This window comes from Gobius niger, assembly GCF_951799975.1.
Source record: "Gobius niger genome assembly, chromosome: 8".
NCBI classification, from domain to species: Eukaryota; Metazoa; Chordata; class Actinopteri; order Gobiiformes; family Gobiidae; genus Gobius; species Gobius niger.
The window spans coordinates 25,934,672-25,954,273 of NC_136859.1; the positions used below are offsets into that span (position 1 = coordinate 25,934,672).

The 19,602-nt window shown below is 41.8% G+C and overlaps 1 protein-coding gene across 1 annotated transcript in view; it reads left to right on the top strand.

The window, feature by feature from the left end:
• Positions 1–19,602, top strand: part of tmem145 (transmembrane protein 145) — a 55,371-nt gene that overhangs the window by 24,173 nt on the left and 11,596 nt on the right. The window contains exons 6-10 of the mRNA XM_079561220.1: positions 11,927–12,011; positions 13,271–13,342; positions 15,066–15,134; positions 18,301–18,381; positions 18,660–18,738. Coding sequence (XP_079417346.1) covers positions 11,927–12,011; positions 13,271–13,342; positions 15,066–15,134; positions 18,301–18,381; positions 18,660–18,738 — 386 coding nt within the window. The remainder of the gene's footprint in view (positions 1–11,926; positions 12,012–13,270; positions 13,343–15,065; positions 15,135–18,300; positions 18,382–18,659; positions 18,739–19,602) is intronic.

Sequence of the window (19,602 nt, forward strand, 5' to 3'; positions counted from 1 at the left end):
CTTACATCCCTGCAGTATAGCTGTTTATTTATTCATTAATTCAATAGTTTCAAAGGCTGGCGAATAAGACTGATAATGTCTTTTTATTCCAAGTTGCAATATAGTAATGTTTATCTCTATGGTTGTGTTTCATATTTCATATTTTGTCACTGCATTGCTTCAGTATACGGTACCATCACACCAAACTAGAATAACTGCCTCTCTGTGTCTTCATTAAGTACTGAATGGCAGCTTTAGTAGTCGTACCTGGCCGACTATTCCCATACTAGCCATTACTAACTGAGCACAAATAAATGTACGTTCACATTCGCTGTGGCTACGCTAAAGCATGTATAACCCACAATTGCTAACCTAATAGCCTTATGGACGTGTAGAAAGTAGTATACAAATCTACAGTTGGGAAGGACGTTGTGGTTTGTGGTGTCACTAAACTTTTCACTGTATGTGTATGGTCCAAACAATATTAATAGTATTCCAAATCTCTGAAGATACATCACTCTGTTTAGCACCAGTTCACAAACAGCCCCCAGAGGAAGCCTGTATCAAGGGTATTTTAATCTATTAGGCTTTAACCGTTGTACTCTCCTCCTAAACAGCCGCATTGTCATTTGCTCTGTTGTATTGATTCATACAGAATAATTGTTGTATAGGGAACTGCGAGGCTTGCGGAAATTGATTGAAATTGCCCGTTTTCTGCCCCAAATGTATTTTCTAAGTTTAACTCACAGTCATTATAATCTAAGAAAGATGTTTTGGAGTCAGCCGGAGCTGCTGATATTGAAACGGGGGAAAAAGGAAAACAGACACAAACCACTCCGCGCCCCGAGGAAGACTCTGATGTTTTAAGACTTGTTTTTTTTGCTGGCTCGTCATAAATTTTATATCAACTAGAGTCTAATTTTCACCAGGGCTTTATTTACTTATTTATTTGTGTATTTGTTTATTTTTACTATACCAAAGCCAAGGGGACAAAAGTCCTCTCAGTGATTTATGGTGGTGCACGTAAATACCATGTAGATGTTGAGCACAGAGATGAGCAATGGAGGATGCTTGAGTGGATGGTTTAATGTTGGTGATATATAAAGTGTAATGGTTCAGATCAGGTATAAATGGTGTGGATAATAATAATACTACATTTTCTTTAAAAGCGCCTTTCAAACCACCCAAGGACAATGTGCAATGGACACATTAATGTCATATGTTTCTCAGTTTATTCTAACAGAGCTTATATCGGGACATTAAATGTCCTTTCACTAATATCAAGTAATTATTAAAGGGAAATACTGTTTAAAGGCATGGGCAATGGGACGTTAATTAATGACCTTATTTGGACAGTAACAACTGGAAAGCTATTGTTTTGTTTTACCAGTGTCCTGACGTATATATATACAGTATATATATATATATATATATATATATATATATCTGTACATCAGAGGATTATAGGTGTGTTTGTTTTCATTAATATTGAAGGCGTATCATGCACAAGCAACTATTTTGAGCTTTGTTTTAATGTTCCCTCATTAAAAACATATCTGAAGTGGTATTTCACTCCATTCACGCTGTTGAAATCTTGATCATTTTGGTTGTTTTTTACTTCTTCTGAAGCGCTCACTATAATCGGTGTTTTTTTTGTGTCATAGATGAAACACAAAACTGTCTTCAACATTTTTAAAGTCCATTATAAATACCTTAAATACCTAAAATGACCAAACAAACTCTCCTAAGACCTGACTTTACTGTGAGCAGGATCGTCTCCAGCTCGTCTCCATGGAGACGTTGACTAAAGACAGACAAGTATAAGATTTAAATTGGTAAGGTCCTGTCCTCATCCAAATCCATTCTTTGTTAACACACTGCAAAAATAGCCTTTTCTTGCTCATCATTTGGAGCATGACTGGCAACAGTATAATCCAAAATGTTTCGCAATGTGCCTTTAAGTATCAGAACTAAATATTGTTTGACAATTTAATTTTAGACCCGCAAAGATACCGACAGCCCAAAGGTGAACTGGAAGCATATGGAGTATCATCAGACAGCAGTTCATGCTGTGTTTGTATATGGTGCACATTGATTTCACAATTAAATCATAAATGTTCAACAGCTGCTGCCATAACCTCCAACACTGATACAGCCTCCGTCCATCTGCTGTGAGTGTTCATTATTCAACTAAACTTTCTGCAACTCTATGACTCACACGAATCCATTACAAAACATCAGTTACATGTTTATTCACGTTGACTAAGTGAGACTGGAATTTTAGAAGTTGTCATTTTAGCTTTTTGCAACATCAAAGAATGTATTGTTGACCGAGCTGTGAACAACATAAGTTTAACTACTGCACTGGACTTGGTATTGCTATGGTAACAAAATAGTAATATATGATTTTACATAGAATTTCAAATTTCCCATTAATTCAATTTGGTATTTTTATGTCATTGGTTGATTCCCCTTCCATCCTTGTCTGTCAATACCCCTTAGAGACCCCGTGTAAAACGGTGCTAAACATGCCCCTGGAGTCGAGAGTGCACTGTATCCTATTGATCGCTTCCACTTGAGGGACTTTTCAACATTTGTGGCGGTTGTTCTCGTCAGCGGCTGTAAAGAGGCAAAGCCGTAGCTGTGGGCTGTACACTGTGATGCCTTTAGACATCTGTAGGAGAAATAATGAATTTGTGTAATGACAGCTCTCCTCCTACACACCGGGGCTAACAGTCAAGGGCGTCCTTGCAGAAAGAGAGCAGCGTTTGTGCAGTGGCTTTGGTTTGGGAATGACAGGTGAGAGCCGGCGTCATGACGCGAGTCGTGAGATGTTCTTGTGTGCTTGTTGTCATTGCATTATTCAAGGTAGTAAGATTAGTGTGGGAGTTTAGAGACCAGCTGTAAAGTAGTGGTGGAAGGGTTTTGAAGGTCGGCACTTGAACATTTGAATATGCATAAACCAATCACGCCGAGCCAACCAGCACAAAATTAGGCAATTTGTTCAAAACGAAAAGCAGCAGATCTTGAAATAATGTTATTCGTAAAAGTGATTTCAAACATCTACTACTGTCAAAAATGGGAAACAAAAGCACTTTCTCTCCGTAACTCGCAAATGACTTTACTGAATAGCTCCTCGCATTCGTCCCGGTGCCACGGTCCTCTTGCATCTTCGCGGTCTGTTTTGGTGCTGTCAGCGCGCAGAGAAGAGGATATGATTAGAACGGAAGCTTCCCGCGGAGAGGAGTTTGGTGCACGCTGACAGACACGGCGCCTAATGTTGTTGGACGTCAGCGTAAAAAGCACACACTATGCCAGTGCCCACCAGCCAAATCATCTCCGCTCGTCCCGCTTGTCCAAAAACTCCACGCTTCCCCCCCCCGTCCACTTCACTCCACGACGTGCACTCCAACGCCGGCTGTTGCTGAGCTGGGACAAAACACTCTCTAATTACGCTTCTCCTCCTTTGTTTCCATTTTCTTTCATTCATTCAAGTTATTCTGAGCACTTTTTTTTTTTTGTTATCAACCGCGGCCTCTTCCAAGTTCTTTATTCCCACTACTAACTCTTCTAAAGTATCAGTCTGAATCTCCAGCAGCTCCATAAACCCTTCCTCTCTCAATCCCCAGATAGAAACTTGCACACAAATTTAATGCTAGGCTGATTGCATTTATGGGCAATTTCACTCGGAGCTGAAGAAAATTGTTATTTTAACAAGGCAGAAGGCAGTTGTTTCGGATTAGCTTTGGATGGCAATGAATTCCAGATATGCGTTTCTTATTTTAGGCAAATTGGCTAGTCAGCACCAAGGATAACCCAATTTGCATAGAAATAATGAGTTTAATAGAATGTGAGAGGGAAGTTTGAATGAGAATAATAAATAATGCAATTTGATTTCTTGTATTTAGGGGAAAACATTTAATTTAGCAACCATTTCTTTGAAGTAGGAGCTTGCTGTGAAAAGAATGAAAGAATGAATAAATACATAAATAACATGACAACTTGGAGTGTAATAGCAGAAACTTTGGGATAAAGATCATTCCCCAATGTTTCCGTGTTGGTCAAGAGTGAAACGGTGGCTTGTAGCACAATGAACATTCTTAATCACTGAAGTCTCCCTCTTCACAGACCACAGACAATACAGAAACCAGTTAAGGACCGCAATGTAATTTACTTACTCATCAATCCACTCTGACCTCCAGCAAAAGTAATCTGTGGAAGACGGAAATTGTCCCTCACATTACACGTCCCGTATGAAATACTTTCAGTGTCTTATTAACATGCACATGAGCTGAGGAAGCATCATTTCCATTCAACACATGTTGACTGAAACATTCATGTCTCCTCTGAGAGCTTCACCATAAGGCCTTGTTTGTGCAGCCAAAGTAATCATTATAAACCCAATAATGGGGAAGCTAATACAGTTTCACATGGAGGGATTTGGTTCAACATGTAGTTGTTCTCCTAGGGCCTTTGTGAATGTTTCGAGCTAAATCTAGACTTGATTCAGTGAATTTAATTGGTTTAGGCATGTTAATAATTTCAAGGTTGCAACCTCATGAAGCAAACAGCAATCTCTCCAAAACACCTGCAGACATAAAGCAACAGCAAAACAATTAAGTAAGTCCTTCAGTTAAATATATAAAGAACAAATACTTGAGATTTTACAACAACAAATTGGCCAGTGCAAAGTTCTGAGGGGCCAAACCAAGGGGGAAAAAGTACTCTATTCCTAAACAACTTGCTCTGATATATGTTTGCATTAGCCTTATTAGCAGCTCACTTATTTGTAAATATTTCATAAAAACTGACGGAAATATTTCCACACCGGGCTGTTTTACGACCACTGCTCATGCACTTAATGCAGGGGGAAATGTAAACACCCGTGCGCTGGGAGAAATTCAAGTGCCAAGTGTCCTCTCTTCTTTGGGGAAAGCTCAATCCTGTTCCAACAGCTCTGCCCCCTGTGCACGCTGCGGCTCTTTGGAGAAATGCTTTTCACTGTTTGCTCAGGGGCGAAGTGGACAGGCCTGAGAGCGACCCCGACCCCATCCTGCCATCAAACAACAGGGAGAAAGAAATGTGGCCCGCGCCGCGAGCCAGGATTTATCACCCAACATCAGCGCTGCCACCTCGCTAATGCTCCTGTGGATAAATGGATCAGAACTCTGCAGCCGGGGAGCAGCACTGAGGACAGGGGATTTAGAGGAGGCCAGGGACAACACAATAAACACCGGCGACATAGTTTAAACACGGAATGCAATGTGACTATTTCAAAGGTAAAGTTTGTTTGATGCACTCTTACGGGTCAAAAAAAGACAGTAAATCTCTCAAATTGAACTTGTTTTTCCCATATTCAGTCAACTTTACTTTCATGATTAATTATAGATAGGTTCAATGAAGGTCCACAGATTCATGGAGCTTGAACAAAGCACAGACCTGCTCCTTTGGCAGTCAATTTAAATGACATGTTGCTCTTTTCGTCACTGGATCAAAAAATAGTTGACACAAAGAACAAGAAGACAACACTTATCACTATTTCTGCAGAGCCTGTAGGTTTTCTTCGCAACTATTGGATGTTGCACACCCGGAGCTGAGATTGTGAGGCACACTTATAGACAACAGCTACATGGAAAGGCGCGCGAGACTCCCGAGAAATCAAAAACTGAAAATTGAACTCAGAGAGGGGCTAACCACTCCGACACAGCGCGTGGCAACAATTTCTATTAATATAAAAAGCTTATACATTGCGGTTTATCTGTAGCGTGCAACTCCCACAGCACTGGGGGATTAAGTTTCCGCAATGTTTGCAAAGGGAGCGTCGCCGTTTAAGATTCAGCCTCTTTACGCTGTCACCTCTCAGACTTTTAAATGCAGTTATCAGACGCCGAGGCGAGGCGCTTATAGGAACAAGATTGCGCCTTCGCTGCGCCGTGTATCGGCGCCGAGCATCAGCGTTTACACTGCTGCGGACCAACGCACTGCGCCTGCATCGCTGTCGTCCCCTCCTCCTTCATACCCTCACCTGTTTTTATACCTTCAGCCCCGTCGCTCTGCTTAACTCCCGCCGCTTTTGCTCTTTGCGCCTGTATTGATTTTGTGGCAGTTGCACGCTCCACGCCTCTCAACCTCTTTTGATAGAGGGTGTAAGATGAAGTCTCAGGCTGCCAAATGAAATCAAAGTCTTCTCTCTGTCTCTTTTTTTTCTTTCCTTTTTTTTCTCTTTGCTCTTTCTATGCGGCGCTTTTCCCTTGCTTCGCCGCAACAGGCACTAACCCCATTGACTTTGAACAGGCGTGCGAGATGAGCTCGGTTTTTGGAGTGATTGTCAGCGCAGTGCGGCCCCCCCAACCAGTGATCTCTATCCGCCGTCTCTCTCTGCGGATGCACTCACCTTCTCCAGCGCGCTTCACTACGCCGCTTTGTCGAAGGAGCAGGCGGAGATTTACATGATCGGGTGGCTTAGTGCACAAGTGTGATCCGTTTTACATATTAAAAAAAAAACTATAAAGAAGTGGAGAGAATATTTCATGACTGGATTAAATCACGAGTTGTTTTAAGAAAAAGTTTAATAACACAATACAAACCAAAGGGCTACAAAGTATTGAAGAATACACATACAATCTTAGTAGTCGAAACCCAATTCTAACCCTAAAGCCACATCTTGACCCTCAAACAGTCCTTCAAATAAGTGAGGACTACCCAAAATGTCCTCACTTTTCAAAAATGTCCTCACTCTGTTGGTTAAAAACTCAAACTGGTCTTCACAATGTTATAATTACAAGAGCACACACACACACATGACTAATGACTCAGTTAGTAAGAGTTATTGTCCACAGATCCACAGGTCAGTGTGTTCAAATTCTGGCTCTGACTACGGTTGTGTCCTTGGGCGACACACTTCACTCGTCTTGCCTGTGTGAACACTGTGTCCGAGTGAGCGGTTTGTAGTGGTCAGAGAGGCCGTGATGACGAAACCTTCTGTTGGTCTGTAAATGCAGTAAATTAGAATAACTGCCTTGTATAAAATTGCTCTCTCAAAATGGCTCTTGAAATAGGCCTCTGTCTCTTTAAGAACCTCTGACCCTTTCCGACACGCCCCCTCCACACGCTGTCTGTGGCATCAGTGGGGAGGGGGTTCTGCTGAGGAGCAGTGGTTGGTTACTCGGCTGGTGACGAAAGCTCGGAGGCGTCTCCAGGAGGTGGGGGCGTTCCTAGGAGGACTCAGGCAAACCTATCCCTAAAATGGCCGCCATCAGAGTTTTTACAGATTACTCAAAAATACGTGAATGTGCCAAGGCAACACTTCAGGCATGTTTTTAATGAGGGAATGACATAATAACATGATGTAAAGCTTGAAAAAGTAGATTTTGCATAATACCCCCACTGCAGTTATGCACAAGACCTGAGGTGGCAGTAGTGAGTATATTAATGTAAATGGTAAATGGTCTCAACTTATATAGCGCTTTTCCACCTACATTAGGCACTCAAAGCGCTTTACAGCAAGGATCCAGTCACCCATTCATACTCTCATTCATACACCAATGTACGCAGACACTGGGGGCAATGTATTTTTAATGGCTATCTGCATTAACAGCCTCCCCGACCACCATCAATCTCTCACTCACTGAGGGAAGAGAAGAGAAGAGAAGAGAAGAGAAGAGAAGAGAAGAGAAGAGAAGAGAAGAGAAGAGAAGAGAAGAGAAGAGAAGAGAAGAGAAGAGAAGAGAAGAGAAGAGAAGAGAAGAGAAGAGAAGAGAAGAGAAGAGAAGAGAAGAGAGAGAGAGAGAGAAGAGAAGAGAAGAGAAGAGAAGAGAAGAGAAGAGAAGAGAAGAGAAGAGAAGAGAAGAGAAGAGTGTCTCGCTGCCTAAAGACATGGCGATATGAGGAGCTTGGATCAGACAGCCTTTTGAACATAAAGAAGTTATGCGACTTAAAGAAATACCTATCACTCAAATTAGGGACGGGCGTTGGTGTTATGTAAAATCACTTTTTTAAGCTTTTTATCATGTTAGTGTGTCATTCCCTCCTGAAAAACATGCCTCCAGTGTCGCTCAGATTGATTCATGTATTTTTGAGTAATCTTTGAGTCTCCTGCCAGCAGCCATTTTCCTGCTGTTTTGCTGGAGGGGACGAGGCTCCACCTGTGGACGAGGCCCCTCCCATTTTCTCTTCCTCGGTTCAGCCCACAGCACCTGCCCCTCCAGACTTAGCTTTAAATGTGTCTATTTGAAATACTTTTGTAAGAAACCCCTGGCTTATGTTGTCTGTACTCATTTATATATGCATCAAAAACAACAACAACAACAACGTACTGAAGGGGTGTGCTCAAAGGCAAAATCGCAGCATCAGGAACAGTGTTGCTATGAGGGAAACATTTTTTTTTTATTTCCTGCATTTTCCCAACCAATTTTGGGTAGCATAGTTATTTGAGTTTGCTATAGAATGGTACTATGTGCCTGAAAAAAACATTATATCCCACCTCGTAACTTAGCAGTTTCTCCAGTTTAGCAATACCCAAATAAAAGCTTCTTGAATAAAGCATCCACATGGCAATGAAAAACAAAGATGAAAACACAACAAACACTGACAAAAACATGACCAAATAAAAGGCGATAAAAATAAAACGACAAAAACAAGACAAAAACTAGTATGAAAACTCAACAAATAAGCCACACACAAAAAATGACAACAATGCGAGGGAACTTTTGTGGGCTTTAAATGAGTCCTTGGCCTATAGGCTGTAAGAAGCTTTTAGATTTGGGTAAAGGCGAACTGTAGAAAACGTGCTCGGTTAAGGCGGTGGCAAAAGGTTAACCAAATAAAGCAATCATGAGGCTTCACGTGCCGAGCATTCCAGGCTGTTGTTTTTTTTGTTATTATTTCTCTCTCTCTTCTCTTGTCCATATTTTTTGGTTTATGAATTAAATTGAAGGAAAGGGGGAAAGGAAACAGATAAAAAAAAAATCAAATGTACTATGCCAGTCAGCCTTTCCTAAAATCTATGTGAACATCTTATTTACAACACTTGTGCAATACTGGCACAGATAGACGGGCCTAACATTCAAAATTCAAACACTTTCTCGACTTATTGATTTTGTTCGAGCAAAAATGTACCATGCAGCCTCATAAAAAAAACGAAAAGAAATATGCGTCGGTAAATAATTCACAAAGCGCTGCTATGACTACCCATCTATCCCGCCCGTCTCTCCGTCCTTTGTGATAATGTGGGTCGTCCTCGTATTGGCAGCGCGCAGGAGGCTGAGCAGCTCGGGATTATTTTATTTTCTCCACCTGAGGGATCCCGAGGCGCCTGCTGGAGAAACCGGTTCACTATATGACACAATTACAGCTGGCGCTATACTAACGCCTCGCACCTCCCTGTAGAGACGGCACTGTTTTTCTCTCTCATTTGGCGGAAGAAAAAGGGGCTGCGGAGATCTCGCCTCTGTTTGAATTTGAAGCGAGTAGGACACAATTTGCGCGTTAAAACACCCGTTGCATGCAAAGAAAGTGCCCGCTCCACAGAGCACCGTGCCGTCTCGTGAATACTGATGTGCGGATGGGAACCACATGGCACTGGCTGTGAGCTGGGGACAGAGGGGGAGGGGGGGGGGGATCTTAGACAAGAATAACAGTGGCGTGTAGTGCTTAACTTTTAGATTCTTTCATGTATGTAAAACAGAAGCACGTTTTCTTATTATTTTTCTTCCATGCCACCGCCCGTTCGACAAAAACAAGTTTTCGACTTTCCATGCTTTTGTTTTATTTAAATGTGCTGCTTCAGAATGTCAAAACGCGGCATCGAACTTCGACCAAAAATAATGAATTTTGAATGCTTTGCTATGTGGGATGAGCAAAATATTGAATAAAATAGTACTGCTAGTGTGTTGTGTACCTTTCCTTTTGCTTTTTTTCACTGTGCAGTTTATTTATTTTTATAAGGAAATGTGTTATTTGGGTGATATGGGCTGGGTTCCTGGATCAGTCCAAAGGAAATGTGAAATGGTTAGACAGTGGAATGGACTTATTAACCTGCCTGAAAGTAGAGTTACAAAAAAAGTCTTCAGAAGTTCCCCAGGGCTGCAGAGCTCCGGACTGTCTTTGCCGATGCACAACTCCAAAGCTAAGGACTTACTTCCAAATTTAAGATGTATTTGAAACTGAGTTATATGTAAAGGCAAATCTGACGAGGAACCAAAGATCTTTGATGGCTCAGCTGTAGCCTGGCCTTAGCCATCCGTAAACTCTGGCCAATTATAATTTCCCTACATGCACGTCTGGGTCTGATCTCAGTGGCCGCGTTACATCGGTTGAATTTCAACCTACCAGTCAGCGAGCGGGGGAGGCGGGTGTTGTAGGTGACGTCAAGCATTTGCGCCGCATTTGCTTTGTTGTAGTTTGGCAATGGCGGCGGATACGAAAGTAATGGAAGCTCTTCAATCTGTTGGAATATAAGCCTTGGAATATGCAAGGAATGCTCCCAAGAGTTATTATAGAGTTATGATAGCTGCTTCACTCACTCGTCACAACCAAACGCTAGCGAAAATCATATCCAATCGTTTCAAAGGAGTTCACCCCTCCTCCCACCTGATAACGAAGCTCAAATTGTGAAGATCCAGACCCTCTGTACGAAACAAAATGAGTACAGAGGGTCTGGATACGAGGGTATGGTTAAACCAGGCTAGCTCACCTGTGAACTGGCATCTTTCCCCTGGCCTTAGACGCTGGCAGGTTCAGTCAAAGTCCTGAAGAGGGCAAACTCTGTGGATTGCGTGAGTTAGGTACGAGGGTCTTAGAAATGTATTATTTGATGAATTATTTGTTCAAAAGCCTGAAATGTTATGTATTAGTGATGACGGCAAGATGAAATGGTGGTTTTTCAATTGGGTTCTTTTATCTGTAAAGCCTGGATGAGGCAGCAGACTTGTTTTTGTTTTTTTTAAAGTTATACATTATACAGTTCTTCCCTTCATTCGTTCATTGTTATTTCCATTTGGCCCATTCATCATTGTCACTATCCATGGCAGGATGACCAGGGCAATCACAGCGCAGTTATCTGGAAGACTTGTTTATTGATTACATGTTTGAGACATATTCTGCACTGGGACTCTCACTGTTTCTGAGCAGCTGCTGTGCCAGTTATTGTGGAAGCTTCTGTTTAAAATCATGCCGTGCAACATTTTACCCAATGCATAGAATAAAATACAAGCATTTGTTATTAAATATATTTGTATTGTTGAAAAATACCTGATAAATGTGTGTTTGCTGTGAGCGGCTCACCTCTCCTCAGACCTGACTGTAACTTCACCAGGAGCGGGGACGTCTCCAGCTCGTCTCCATGGAGATGTTAAAAAAAAAGTCAAATATGAGATTTCAATAGGTTAGGTCCTCATCCAAATCCATTCTTTCATTACCCACAGCAGAAATGGCAATTTTCTGCGTCCAGCTGCTCATTAGGAGCATGTCTGTATTGCTGGCAACAGTGGAATCCAAAATGTTACGCAGTGTTCCTTTAACTTGTTCACATACAGAGTTGCCAAAAAAGTCTGTCACATTTGTTAAGATTATCAACAGCCCTCTCCCTCCTTTCTCCATCTTTTTTATATAACTTTGCTGTGTGTCAAACTATTACACCGTCACTTCGGGACCTATTTTTTTTCTTTCCACAATAAATGTCAGCACAATAATTAAGGGCGTAATGATATTGTTTCAGAAAGTCAATAACTCTAATTGCTTAGTGCTGCCCTGATGAAATTCCAGGGTTTTGTATAATTTGCTTACTGACCTTTGATTTATGTACCACTCCACAAAAAACAATCACTTTCTCTCATAAGATGAAGGTAGCTTGATTTCCACATTTGTTTGAGCATTTCTACCGACTGGACACGTCATTACTGTTTAATCTCTTTTTAAAAAGCTGTGCCTCATTCTGTTCTCCTGTCAGGGCGATGGTCTGCAGCTGGAGTACGAGATGAACCTGACCAATGGGAAGTCTTTCTGGACCAAGCACTTCTCCGCGGATGAGTTTGGTGAGAGCAATTACAAATGGAAACACAAAGACTAATAGTGAGAGAGAGAGAAAGAGAGATTGCTGAAGGAACGTCTGACGGCACGAGCCAGCACCACTTAGCACGGCCAATAAAGCACAGTGAACTGAACAAATGACAATAATGAAAAGACGTCTGAAGGAGATAATGATGATAGATGAACTGAGACAGAGGCGTGAGGAGGAGAAGCACCAAGAGCAGAGGTGCTGTACTGGTGAATTATTCATATAATTGCGCCGGGGCCTTGACTTTTACTGTAACTGCGCTTGTAATAACTGCAAAGAAGGCAAACTAAGGCTGCAAGAAAAGGAGATAATGGGAATTCATTTTTAGTCTATATTATAAACATTGACAGTATGCAAGATAATGGTCTGCTGCTTTATTGAAGATACATGTGTCTTCTGTGTGTGGCTTTACACAGATCTTAAAGCAAAAAAAGTGTGAAAAGAGCGACAAAAATGTGCCGGAAAACAATAACACGAGAAAAAAAGCAAGACAAAAAGTGACAAAAAAGCCACTTATAAGTGACAAAAATGAGATGAAAAAGTGATGAAAACACGATACAAAAGCAACAAAAATTACCCCAAAAAGCCATTAAAAAGACGAGAACAAGGCAAGGCATGTTTGTTTATACCGTGCATTTCGTACATAAGGCAACACAACAAAAACACTTCCAAAAGTGACAAAAACGCGGCAAAGGAGCGACAAAAATGTGCTGGAAAAGCAACAAAAAAAAGGAACAAGAAAGCCACAAAAGAGCGTTAAAAAGGTGACAAACATGCGATGAAAAAGTCACCAAAACTTGGGGGGAAAAAACCCTACAAAAACGCTTAAAAATGCAACATGTTTTGATGGTCTTAGCTTCCAAATGAGGCATCGCACCGGTCCATAGGCTGTAGGATCCAGTCGGGAAGCTTTTAGATTTGGATGAAGCTGAACTGGAAACTGGAAAAGGACTAGATGCAACTTGGTCATTTTATGCTCACTACTGCCACCTCAGGTCTTACGCGAAACTGCAGCTTCTATATTAAGCTCTTGCATGACGGCACTTCGGACCCGAATTAACACCTTTTTGAGTGACATTCTACATATCAGGACATTGCTGGAGCATGTAGAGGGAGGAATATACATAATTTTAATAATTTTAAACCACGTCTAATCCCTTTTAAAGGCGGGAGGGAAGAGGTTAATACATTTTATTAGTGAAAATGTAAAGAGGGATTTTTGTTTTCTGTCCTCAGGGATTTTGGAGACAGACATCACCTTCCTGGTCATCTTCTCCATGGTGTTCCTGCTCTCCTGTTACTTCGCCTGTGAGTATCTCTATAAAAAGCATGCATTAAGTCGCTAATGTCCTCGCCTTGCCTTTTTTCAACATGTTTCCTTGATGGGCTAAGAGTACATTTTGCTGTCTTGAAAAGAAGTAAAAGGCAGAACATGAACCCATTTTCTCCCAAGGCCGGGACTTGGTTTCATGTTCAGGTTTAAACGCCTGAAAGGGTGAAGCAGGAGCAGCTGCAAGGTTTACTGAAGCGAGTTTGTCCTCAAGGTCAGAGCTTAGAGCAGCACCAAGGACACGGAACTTGTTGCGCTGTGTGTTATTCCAAGGGTGTGGCTATTTCACACACATCCACTTTCTGTCTTCTGCCATTATTTATTGGCAAATGCAGCATATGAAAGCTTCCTCCGCTGTCATTAATATTAATGATATGAATAATGCACATTTTTTTTAGTATATCGGGCCGTTTCTGGTAAATCACTAAATCCGAAAGTGAGCCAGGAAAGAGTCTGTATTACGTGTGAGCTGTAGTTTTTGTGGATGTCTCCGGAAACTGGCTGGAGGCTCAGAGACGCTGCGGTGTAGGGCAATACTCCATTTTACCTCCTGCATACTAAAAGAACACCATACTCTGTACGACTCTCAGAAACGTCTATCTCAAATGTTATTGCTTTAATGGGGCTAAAATCGCGCTGTCTACATTTTTTCCCCGGTATATTCTTACAGTGCAGAAGTATATGCTTTTGAAAAAAACACCCCGTTTGTTGTTTATTTTTCAATTAGGGCCCTGTATGGCTCCTGTTCAAATAGCAGGAGTGTCTGGCTCAGCTCTGCGCTTCCCTGTGAGGTAGCGGCACATAATGAGCTGCAAATGCATCTTTGGACTTTGACTGTAAAGGAGATGATATAGGCTTACACAACTCTCTGGTGGCTTATGGAACAGTGTAGGTCTTGCTTTGGGAATCTCTCTTACGTGGAAGAGATTTGTCACCAAAGAGAAAAAGACACTAACTTTCGCATCAAGGGTTGTCATGTGTTTACCTTGGAATTAAGACTTCTTTTATATTGTTTTTTTTAGTTCAATTCTGTTTTCTGGACTTGCTTTTCATGGGTTTTTCATCAAATTGTCATATTGTAAGTGTCACAGTTTAACACTTAACAAGAAGCAATATTTTTTTGTGTGATTTTCCGTTACCTTCTATAACGAGCACAATGAAAACACATTTCTGACCATCAGTTGACACAGGGATGGTAAAACACATTTCAAATCTAATTACAGGTGCGCCTTATATAAAGCCACTAAAAGCCTCGGGCATTTGATAGTGACATGTTTTTGAACAATGCAAGCGTCCCTGAGGGAGAGATGGGAGCACAGTGGCTCTTTAGCAGGCAGCTGTGTTAGTGTGGGAGCATTTATGACCCTTTCTCCATCCATAAATCCCCCCCCCCCCCCCGCGCCTCTGCCGTTCCCCGCAGTGCCCCGGCGGTAAAAACGTCTTGCTTAAAGGCCCATTAAAAACATTTCTCCACAGACACAGAGGAGTGGAGGATGCATTAGATGGGTGCATATTAATCGCCTCTTCCCTCGTATTTACCCGTTTGCCGGTTCCCCCTGTTCCTCCCGCACTTCCCTCGCTCTCCGCTGCCATCTGCTCCCATATCTCCATTCTTTTCATCTCGATCCCCAGCAGCACACAGCGCCGCACACCTCCATCACCTCCGTCTCATTCGGATTTCTTGTTCTCCTCTCTCTGCAGACAATCTGAAGGGGAGACAGCTTCTTCACACAACCTACAAAATGTTTATGACAGCGGCAGGTGTGGAAGGTAAGAGCAGCTTTCCACTGTGCACACAAGCTTTAGCATATGCGCATTCAGTAACGGGGAGAACTACGCAACTTTCCTCAGCTTCAGAGCATGATTGCCAAAGTCTCGTGAAATATCTGACCTTCCAAATACCACCAGGCCAAGAAGAAAATCAGTACCACCTGAAGTTGCCCAAGTAGTACCATATAAAGAGAGGTATTAGTTGTATCCAAGTACAAATAACAATAAAAAACCCAACAAATTTGTCTCTCTGGGCACGACACTCATCAAGCCGCTGTATGAATGCGATGTGCATTTTATAATCTCTGATGTCTGAGTGTCCATTGGCACTGGTTGTGAGCGAAACCTTATTCCAGGCCGATTGGTGGCCCGGGGGCCAGATCCGGCCCATCAAACAATCTGATTTGGCCTAATAATATCCTTTAAGGGTTATTGTGACGCAGCCGCTAATGCTACTGTGGCTATGGCGAACATGAACTGCAGATTACACTCTCACTCAGAGAATTCTTATTACCTTTGCACTGCTTCCTTTAATAGTGTGTTAACGGCTGTGATGGAGCGCTAAAGTACGTCAGTTTGTTTTCATATTATGCAGCCATGTGCTTCTGGTGTGTGTCAGGCCTTCAACATAATACATTTGAGCTGGAAAGGCCTTTAGACCCCAACAGAAATAACAAGTGCCAGTCACAGTGAGAGTTATAATTGCTGTGTTTTTTAGAAAGAAAAGCAAACTGAAAATGCTGGAATTTAATTAAACTTTTTATGTTTTACACTTGAACAATGATGTTTCATTTATATATCCAAAAAATATGAATACATTTGGTGGCTGTGGTGGTCTTGTCAAATGAGGCTTATGATCTGTCCCATTTAAAAATGTAATTGAACAGCCCTGTCAGTCACTCAGGTCATTGTGGCTGGAGGATACAAAAAATAATGGAAATGCTTTCTTCGTAATCGTTTGCATTTTTATTTTACTTACATCAATACAATTTGTTTTTACTTTAGTTGATAGATATACAATATTAAATTCAAGAAGTACTTGATTGAACGAGAATTCTCCACTAAAGTCCACCAAATCAATTTTCGAAACGTTGGCCATTTGAGTCTAGAAATGCCCAGCTGTGTCGATTCAGTGGACTCTGTTTACCTTTACTTGAGTTTTGTTTTTCATTTTGAGTTTTTCTACCCATCTCAATAGGCAACAGAATAGAAAAGTGTGTTACTTATAGACTCCCTGATAGCCCATCACCGAAGCCGCTCGCTTCGATGCAGAATCTCATACCTTAATCCCCTCTTCAGGCCTGTAGATATCATCGCCTTATTAGCCTCTCAATAGAAACCATTGCCAACAGCAGAGCCACGCAGCAGTGTTCACCGGAGCATGCTGTTACCGACAAACACCCCTTTCCTTATTCGATCTATGCATTCCCCCTCCCACTTCTCTCCAGCCCTTATCTCGCCTCGCCTCCCGTCGCCTGGCTGTCTCCTTTCTAAATGCCTCCTCAGTCGTTCAGTCCCAAGCCTTCTTTCACATCGTAACAAGCTTTAACTTTATCTGCCTAAGCTAAAGATACACACAACAGTCCTAAACATGCCAGGAATAGGCTCCTTCAGGAGACTTGTCTTCATAGAAAGTTTAACTGAGTCCACTGTCGTCCTCAACCAACGAAATATCGACTCAAAGCAGAAAACAGAAGCACTTTGCACACATAACCTTGCCACCTGTTGTTGTTATCGATTGCAACTTCTAATTAATTACTTTCAAACCACAAAGGCCTTAGCCTAAGCAATTAACAAGATTTTCCTTTTACCCCACTTAGTGCTCAACGTTTCTTCAGACTCAAAATAAAAAAAAAGTGCTTTCATGTTTTCAATAGCGACATACTGTGATCAGGAACAAGGTAAAAAATAGTGAAATGGAAAATTCAGTAGTCCGGTGGCACTTAAAACATACGTAGAACATTTGTATAAAACTTATGGAGATTTATGGACGTGTACTGAATTGCAAATAGCTTTTTGTGCTTGAATCCCAGATATGCAGCCTGAGATTTAGCCTTTCACTGACTGTCATATACTAGCAATCGCATTTACATTCAGGTCAGTGCAGGTCTTAGGTCACCATATAATTTATCCCGATGGACGTTAGATAGAATAAAACACTCATCCATTGGTTTTTACCTCCAGGTAATTCTGGTCCACAAAGTCAACAATAGCCTTGAATAGGAAAATCAGACGCTGTGTGAGTCGTTGCTGATGCAAAGGCAAAGCAGATCTGCTCAAACCTTGTAGCTACTCAGTATTCATGTTTATCCTCGATCAAGTAAACACCAGCAAAACCTATAGACATTATACACATTACTGGAGTTCAGCTTTGTTTGGTTGGATCGTCTGTGACAATGAGGTTTGTTGGCAGAATAGCGTTTTAACAGCGTTGCTATTGGGCGACTAAGCACATGCATATTGCACTCCTTCGTCTTACAAAAAAGAACAGAGACATTTAGCAACCTGTCGGGGCTGGGACTCAAACTCATGATACAGAGGAAAGCTTTGTGTCTGAGCACTGACATAACCCCTGGCTCCCCCTTGCCAATATTTTGTCAAGCCCTTGCGGATGAAATAAGCATAAACTCTTTATCATTCCAGATCATGTTAACAATGGCTCACATTTGTATTGCTCTTTACAAGCATGACAAGCCTCTCAAAGCACACTACTGTCGTCACTAGCCCCTCTTACCACCACCAATCAATTACTCGCTCACTCACTTACTCCGTTCTCCAAGGCAAGGTGGGTGAAATGTCTTGCCCCAGGACACAACATGCACCTGTTGACGCCGGTTTCGATGTCACATGGGCCATGGCTACGCAAAATAACATTACTTTCAAACAAATCAAATAGCAAATAACCCAAAAAAAAGGCAGCGTGGTGCAATAAATGCTCTAAGCTGTTTAATATCTCCCCAACGTGGCGTTTTCCATCATTAACAAAGGCTTATGGAAAAATCAATGCACACCCACACATTACTTTACAGCCCATGTTGCTAAAAAATATTCCGAGGTTTTATTCTCATCACGCCCCATTGTCTCACCTCATCCTCTCTGCACGTTTTGACTCTCGTCCCTCTCCCTCATTTCTCCCCTTGGTGCACCCCTGCTCCTGCTCTGCCAGTGCTCAGCCTGCTGTTCCATTGTGTCTACTGGGGCCTGTACGGACGTGATGGAGTTGGCAACGGCAGCCTCAAATTACTCGGTAAGTTTCTCCACGTATCGCCAGCCCACCGACCGACCGACTGACTGACTGACACCGCGCCTGCAATAATCGCTCCGTGCCAAAACGCAACGGATGAGAGGCCGATGATGGATGAGGAAGAGTAATAGCCATTCTGACAGGCCATGCATGAATTTGTGTGTGCACTGACCCCATTTTTTTCTTAACCAGTGTGATATTACAGATTCGGGAAATGGTGTTCTAATTACAATCTTTTGTCTTCATTTCATTTTTTTTTTTTTACTTACGTCGGGCTCCAGGGAAATTACTTTTCTCCGTGAGTTTCCTGCTCTTCCTCCTCATGCTGATTCTGCTGGGAAAAGGGTTCACCGTCACCAGGTAAGACTTTCTGTGTGTCAATAAAGTCATATTTATGATTAGCGTGTCATGAATAGTATTAAGAAGAGTGAGGTGTGTACATAAATAGATGCTGAATAGAGCTACATGATGCACAGTCCATATTGCAAGAAGCCACAGTATGGAAATCTTTCATCTGAATTTACACTTTTTGCTGCTTTAGCCTGAAATTCACACTGTTTTTGGTCCTGTTTTTGTATTTTTCTTGTAAGATTTATTTTGACGCACTTATGATATTTGTTTAAAGTGGAACTAAGTAACTCATGCACCTGCCACTGCAAGTGTCGTAGCATGTTGAGTTTTTTTACTGACAGAAAAGACAAAGGGAGAGAGGGATACGGTACATCCAATTACACAATGGAGATATTTTTTTCACTCAAACTTGGCTGTAAATAGTGTTTAAGTGGCACTAGCCCGCAGTTAGCTTTGCCCGTTAGCCTGTTAGCTTCTTCTTCGTTATTCTATTAGTGTGTGTTGCGCCTCCGACCCGGAGACAGGGAAATTGCAACTGTGGTTTTCTGGTCAGAGACACCGGGGGGACATGAAAAACCCCCAAACATCCCAGTAACACTTGTATTACCCCAGAGGGACTATGAAAAGGATTTATTAAGGTCAACAAGTTGCTTAGTTCTGCTTTGAGTTCAATGGGACATACTGTGTTTCAATGTTTGTTTTGTAATATATTCTAGAAACTTGTCGGACATCACAATTACTTTGCATATTGTGCAGCCCTAATGCAGGACTTGTTCTTGAAAGATTCAGATCTACAGAACATTGTACAACGGAAGCAACAGTAGCAGTAATAAAACAAGTAGCGATAGAGTTTGTGATCGAATGTCAAAACTT